The 7,453-nt window shown below is 49.4% G+C and overlaps 1 protein-coding gene across 1 annotated transcript in view; it reads left to right on the top strand.

The window, feature by feature from the left end:
- The first annotated feature begins 599 nt into the window (after positions 1-599).
- Positions 600-7,453, top strand: part of ADAMTS3 (ADAM metallopeptidase with thrombospondin type 1 motif 3) — a 55,775-nt gene continuing 48,921 nt past the window's right edge. Inside the window, exons 1-3 of the mRNA XM_066549403.1 lie at positions 600-682; positions 1,455-1,482; positions 6,613-7,004. Coding sequence (XP_066405500.1) covers positions 614-682; positions 1,455-1,482; positions 6,613-7,004 — 489 coding nt within the window. The 5' untranslated portion in view covers positions 600-613. The remainder of the gene's footprint in view (positions 683-1,454; positions 1,483-6,612; positions 7,005-7,453) is intronic.

The following is a 7,453-nucleotide window of genomic DNA, read 5'->3' as shown; positions in this document are numbered from 1 at the left end:
GGATTTTAAGACTGTAGCTGTTGCAGTCTGCCTTGGGTTAATATGGGAGCTTGAGGATGTGGTCCCGGGCTGGGGAGCTGTTCTGGGAGTCCCTGCCAGGGTGTGATGCAGGCAGTGATGGTGGGATGGATGGACGGACGGACGGACAGATGGATGGATGGATGGACGGACGGACGGACGGACGGACGGATGGATGGATGGATGGGTGGATGGACGGACGGATGGCCGGACAGATGGCCGGACAGGAAAGTTGTTTCTCGGTGGATTTCAGGCGCATGGAGCAAGGGCGGGGAGCGCCGAGGATGCAGCGGGAGCACAGCGATAGGATCTGTGCCTCAGTGTGTCGGTGCGCGGAGCCGGGCGGGTTCCCCGGCGGGCCGGGCCGTGCCTGACGTGGAGCGCCGCTCGGCCGGAGGCGGAGCCGCCGCGGGTTTATCAGCGCCGCGGGTCGCGGCGGGCGCACAGCAACAGGCGGCGCGGGGGACCCGCCGCCTCTCCGCCCGCCCAGCCGGCCCCGGCCCCGGGAGCCGCCGCCGGAGGCAGGGAAGGCAGCGGCAGGAGGAGGGAGCGGGCGGAGCGCGGCCGGGGCCGGGGCGCGGGCGGCCGCCTCGGGATGGTGCTCCTGCCCCTGTGGCTTGTGGCAGCCGCGCTCCTGGGGGCCCGCGCTGCGCCCGGCCGGCAGGTGAGTGAGGGAGAGAGGGAGCGGGGGGACTCCTGCCCTCCCCTGCCCTCCGCGCTGTCCCACGGGGTCTTCCTTCGTCCCCCCTGCCCCGGGGTCCCCGAGCGGTACCGGTCCGGTGCGAGGAGAGGCTGGGATGGACTGGCGGCTCTCCTCTCTCTGCCGTGCTGCAGACCGCTGCATCCAAGCAGCCTGCAACCGGACACGGCATCCTCGGCCCTGGCTGGATCCCGCAGCGGCGGCCTCTGGTCCCTTCCTTCTGGATCCTCTGCCCCTAGGTCCCCTATGCCTGAAAGAGCAAGTACCAAGCCGGCGGTGAGCTGACCATGCTCGGATCACTGCCACCGTCCCTGCGGTCACTGTGGTCCAGTTGGCTTTCCTATTCTCTACCCTAGATACAAAGAGCTGTCAGCTCACTGCTTCCTCTCTGCCGTAGCACCCGTGCTTCTTGAAGCTCATCACTTTCCTGCTGTTAAGCCCCTCTTTGGCCACCAAACTTACTTTTTGGCACAGTGTCACAACGTATAGAACGGGTCATTCAGAATCATGATTGCTAGCAGCTCTATTTCTGTTAAACTTGCTGTGGTCTCTGTTAGTATATTGGGAGAACAGCTGTTTATTCGGTTAAGGAAGAACTGCCATCCCTGGAAACCAAATGAAGAAACGTATAAAATAGTGCAGAACAGACCAAGTGATTTTTCAGCCTTCTGCCATTCCCCATTGCATAGTAATTACACTAACAACTTTGTGCACGTGTTTCTTCTCTCTTCTGCAGGCTGGTAAAGAACAGCAGATCCAAAGAGGTAAGTCTTTTTAGCTATTATTCCTGCTATCAAGACAGAAATAAAAGAAGTTAGCTCAAAGAATAGTTATTTCTGGAGAAGTGATCTGTATGCAGGCAAGCATTCCCGGTGCACTCCCCACTACTGCCACCCAGAAAGGTTTGTAGTTGCAGTGACGTGGCACCGCTTAAATTTGCATGCCCTCTCGTGCTGCGGTTTTGCATCTTTATGTGTCTGTGCTTCCCTTCTGAAATACAAACCAGTCAAAGTTATAAAATCTGTGACTGTTCACTGTTGCCTTGTAAACTGATAGACCTGGGTAAGAAGGTGCTGTGCAGTGAGTTCAGGGTCAGTGGCACATGAGGGAGCTGAAGGGAAATGTGCCTCTGTGTGCCCATGGGGTGCTTCTTACTGAGACTTCAGCCTCTAGGACTCTTCCCAAAGAGAGGAAGCTTCCTTTAACTGGGAGGATGCACCCACAGTAAATTTCAGGAGATCTGTGTTCATTTAGAGTAACTGGCAATTGGGTGCTCCACAGGATGGAAGAGGTACTGGAAGGATGTGGAAGCTGGCATTCCCAGGGCGTTAGTGGCAGGGAATGCCTTTCTATGTGCTTCTTCCCTTAGCCAGTGTGAAATGAGTCTTTGACCATCCCGGTACTGAGTGTGTGTCCCTGCACATGAGTGCTCTCTGGAGCTCTTCTGCGGTGGGAATGGACCACAGCCAGTTCTGCTCCTGCTGTTGTTGGACCTCTAGCCCTGAGGTTTTGGTGCAGCTTTTGTTCAGAAAAGAATTTCAGGCATTTCTGTGAATTTTGGAGGTCTTGTCTCAACTTCAGTTCTGGCACTGTGAGCTTCTGGGCTTAGGTTGGTTTCTGCCGTGATCAGTGAATAATGGGAACAGAGACAGCAAGGTACATTTAAAGCTAATTGGCAAACAGACGGTTTTTCCAGTGGTATGCTGATCCTGTCTTTTATTTCTAGTCCTTTCCGTGAGAAGTGGATTGTATTTGAATTTCAGAAACCATAAGCTATATAGGAATGTGTCTTTTAAATTACACAGTACATCAGGCAAAATTCCTGAATCTGGAAAATAACTTTTTGTCCTTTAACGTCTTCCTTTCTTCCACAGCCCTGGCACTGCTGTAGTCAGGAATATTTGGGGCTGAATTTGATCCTGTAGATTCTGATTCAGAAAGTACAGAACCATAGAATCCCAAAATTATTTGGGTTGGAAGGGACTTGTATGATCATCTCATTCCAAACCCCTGGCCATGGGCAATAACACCTTTCACTATCCCAGGTCACTCCAAGCCCCCTCCAACCCAGCCCCATTCCAGGGATGTGGCAGCCACAACTTCAAACCATGGCTTACTCAGCTGAGAGCTGTAACGACTTGGAGGTAAAACCTGCAAATGCACTGTCCTACTTCTGAGTCCCACAAAGTATTGCTTTGCATTGGTGGTGTGTATTTTGAGTTGGCCCAGGGCTGGCTTCTGACAGCAGCTGGTCTTTTCTTGTAGCCTGAAAAGTCACCTAGGGAAATTAAGGCACCTAGGGGTTTATTTTTGTTAGACATCATCACAGGGATAGCAAGTTAGCACACTTAATTGCCTGCATTGATGCACAGAGTGCTGCAGTGTCTGGGAGCTGTCAGGAGGGAGTCCTTGTGTGTCACTCATCCTGAAATGATGCTGGGCTGCACCTTGGCCTCCCACGCAGCAGAGCTCTGTCTCTGCTCAGTGCCACTTCTGGGAGACACCTGTGGCACAACTGTGCTGGGCCCCACTGCCTGCAGGAAGCACCTGCAAAACACCTGGAGCTGTGCAGAGGCTGCAAAAAACACCACACCAACCATCTCTTGAGCTGTCTGCATCCCTGGGACAAGTGACAGTGAAGTAGAGGAATGAGGACACCAGAGAGGTGTCCCACATCAGCCTCTCACCTTGCTTTCATTCATCCAGCTTACCATCTCCAGATCCCACACAGCCTCATCCCTTTTCAGGTGCAGAGCTGAGTGGAAATTCTCAAGGAATCTGTCCCCCCTTCTTGTCTTCTAAAGATTACAGACTTTTCTTTCTGGGCATTCCTGCCACCTAAAGGCAGCCAAACAGAGAGCAAAGGGTAGTTCTGGAGTGACCCAGGTTGTTGAGAGGGACCAAAACCACTCTGTTGTTTCTGGAAGCCACCAGCCAACAATGAAGCAGAAAAGGGTCATGACAAAATCCCTGCTGGGCTTGTCCAGTTGTCTCCACAGCATCCTCTCTTTATTAAGCATCAACTTGCTGAGTGACCAGAGCAGCTGTGATAAATAGTCTAGGATTTTCAAACCTCTGTTGAGCAGAGCTTTTGTATAGTGCAGAGACAGCTCTTGTGAGGCAGTGGCATTAATTCTGCAGTTTCACCAGGTTTTGAGGAGAAAGAAAGTCAGGATAGCTCTCTTCAGAGCCATTCCTAGGTAATTATGTTTTGGCACAAAATGAAAGAATGTGTTCTTCCTTCTTAAGTGCTTCCTTTCAACCTAAACATTGTGCAACTGGAGCGGCATTTTTAAGGCCAGATTAAAAAAAGGATGAAGAAAATTTACAGTTAAGTGCTTTTCCTCTTGCTCTGATCAGCACTGTCAGCTTTGAATTAGCAGAGCAGATCGGCTCTGAAATTTTAGCTTAGGAAAGGGAACACCTAGAGCTGGGATAGCATTTCCTCAGAGTGTGCAGTTTGTGGAAAAAGGGTAATGTAAGTCAGCAGAGGAGTTCAGATGTCGCTGGGTTTCAGTCATGTCCCATTTAATTTTAATTGCCTTTGAACAAAAGGCATTTCCTCTTCTAGCTCAGCATTTACAGACTCTGGAAAAGGCTTTCGCTGACTCAAAACCTTGACAGTTGTTATTTTCCACCCTTTGTTCCTGCCTTCTTGGGGCTAGCTGGCTGCTCTTATTAGCCAAATAGCCAGGTTTTTCCCCCCAGCCTGTGGAAATGTGGGAATTCTGCTGCAAGATGTGCAGAGCAGTTTCTCGGCTGTGCGGTGAGCACAGAGCTCCATCACCAGACTGTGGTCTCTGGCACTGAAAGTCCTGCTTAAAGAAAAAGGAAAACAAGTCACGAGGAATCTCAGAGAGGTAGAAGGTGGAATGTCAGCCTGGGAATGAAATCCCAGTGTTGAAGCACCAGGAATGTAAGGATCTGTGTTTTTACTTTGACCCAGTTAGGATGTACAACCCAGCACCTCTGTCTCCTGGGCATGGCCTGGTGTCTAATTAATAAAAATGACTTTAGAGTTTTAATTTGGTCCCTTCTCTAAGGAGACAGATTAACAATTCTGCTCAGAATTCCCAGTGTTTAAAATGGGAATTATCCTAAGGATAATGACCTAATTAAGATGCCAGTTTTAGAACCTGATCTTGTGGGTGTATGGCAAAATAGGTGGAGTTTGCTGCTGCTGAAACTCACCCTGTGGCTGCTGGCTGTAGGATGTGGGGTACCAATGGGCTTGGAAATGACTTTTCACATTCCTAGGATATAGAATTTGTATAGTAAGATATTTATAGTGCGAGAATTTACATGTGTGCATCTTACTAGTACCATAGATTGTGTTTCTGTTAGATTCCTCAGTAACTGGCTGGAAGAATATTAAAAACAGTTCCTTGAAGCCATTAGGAACATTTTCCTACTGAAGGTACTTGTTGAATGTGTGAGTCTCTTAAAACCAGCAGCCCTTGCTACCAGGAGAGAGGAACTGGCTGCTGAGCTTTTCCTCTATTTGATTCTCATATCAAGTGTGATGCACACTGGGAGCAGGTGAAATTTAGCTCACTTAATTAAGTATATTTATTTGAGGAATTCTCAGTGGTGCTTGGCACTGACATCAGAGCTATCAGATCTCGAAGCTTTTCAAATTAAATTGTCAGTAATACCACTTTGCTACTGCTTTCACCAGCTCTCCTCGGAAGAAGGGAGTAGTGAATAACTATTTTTGGGGAAGATGTCTTTTTAACTCTCACCTAGTCAAATAGAGAGGCTTAGACTTTGACCCATTCAGAGCAGAAGTGTGGCTCACAGCTTGACCTGGCTCTTCCCTTACAGCCTGAAAACCAGACACCGAATAGCCTGATTGCTACCAGATTACAGAAGTCTCACTGAAGAGATCAACTCATTTGAATGGATTTGTTTTCCAGTGGTGTGAAATTACTTGAAGACTTGTTGCCTTAGCTGAGGGTTGTGCCATTGAGCTTCTGCAGGATTACAAACAATGTGGCTTTGCTGGGTTTATGGCTTCTCTTAGCTGCACTAAAGTGCAAGATTTAGGTTCAAAATTGTGCAGATCTGTGTCAGGTTTTTTAATAATTAGATTCTCTCATTGTTTTTGATCTCTGTTACTCAGAGGAAAGGCAACAGCAAGTTGCTAGGTAGGGGGATTTGTAGAGGGAAAAGTTACTGCCTTTACCAGTGCTGACATGGATTAATTTATCAGCAGCGCCTGATCTGCTGGATTTTTTCCCCATTTCTATTTCCTGAGAAATCGGTATGCAAATTGTGCTTATAACCAAGCTTGGCTCTTCATTTTCAAAAGCTTGATGGAAGTCCTGACACAGAAGCAAGTTCTATGTCAGGTGTACAACGGACATGTGGCATTCCTTACAGGAGAATTCAGAAGGGTCTGTGCCTCTCCTGGAGCTGTTGGGCAAGCCTGAAACAGGAAACTCCCCAGATAAATGTCAGTGAATATTTCAAGCTTTTCTCTTTATTTTCTAGGAAAATCATTTTTATAATAGCAGTTGATAGGAAGAAATTCTTCCCTGTGATGGTGGTGAGGTCCTGGCATAGGTTGTCCAGAGAAGCTGCAGCTGCCCCATCCCTGGAAGTGTCCAAGGCCAGGTTGAATGGGGCCTGGAGCAACCTGGGATAGTGGTGGGTGATGTCTCTCCCCCTGGAAGGGGGTTTGGAACTGGATGTTCCGGAAGGTCCCTTCCAACCCAGACCATTTTGGGATTCCATGATAAAAGAGGAGCAGTGACACGTGTGTAGCTGAAACAGGAATCCTAAAATGGGATTTTTGGAAGGGGAGGTGTGAGGCAGGGGGGTCCTTCAGTCTTTGGGCTCATTCCAAGCTCCTGTCCTTACTTTGCTGTGGTGTCTGGTGTGTTTCTTGGCAGAGCTGCATTGGAGCAGAGGCAGCCCGTACGGCTTGGTTGTTCCCATCAGCACGGCAGCCGATGGCAGCTACGTGTCCAACGTGCTGTCGGCCGGCCGCCAGCGGCGCTGGGCACGCGAGGCACCGCACGGCCCCCGCCAGCTCTACTTCAACGTCAGCGCCTTCGGCAGGGACTTCCACCTCCGTCTGAGGCCCAACAGCCGCCTGCTAGCTCCCCAGGCCGTGGTGGAGTGGTACCAGGACTCTGGGAGCGATGCTGGGAACACCACTCGCACCGGGAGCGCTATGGAGCGCTTGTGGAAGAGAGAGCCCCTGTGGACCGACTGCGCCTACGTGGGGGACATCACAGACATCCCCGGAGCTGCCGTGGCCATCAGCAACTGTGATGGGCTGGTAAGGCTGGTTTCTTGGCGTTTGTGTCTCCTGTCACACTCTGGGCACAGCTTTTGTTGCTTGTAACCACACGTTCCTAGTGATGTCAATTACGGAACTTTATTTCTTAGAAAATATTAATGCCCTACTGCTTTGCTTTGGGATAATTTCTCTGAGGTTGATAAGCGAAGTTCTTAATGTCTCAGGTATGTGAGAGAGAACTCAAACCTACATGTTGGGTTTCATTTTTTATTTGCATGAGGTGTTACAAACAGGAAAATGACTAATGAAGACATTTTCAGACTTAAAAGGTGACCTTTTTTTAACTGAGTTTAGAATTTGCTGTCCAAATGTTCCCTCTTTGCTTCTCAGGTATGGAAATGATGGGATGCCCTGCTATCCAAGAATAGCAGCATTAAGTTTTAAAGGGTTCCTTTATAAAGTGAGCATGCTTTTTGTTCTCTTAGCCG

This window comes from Molothrus aeneus, chromosome 4 (assembly GCF_037042795.1).
Source record: "Molothrus aeneus isolate 106 chromosome 4, BPBGC_Maene_1.0, whole genome shotgun sequence".
Classification (NCBI taxonomy): Eukaryota; Metazoa; Chordata; class Aves; order Passeriformes; family Icteridae; genus Molothrus; species Molothrus aeneus.
Note: the sequence above shows the minus strand (reverse complement) of the source record. Positions and strands in the feature narration are given on the sequence as shown.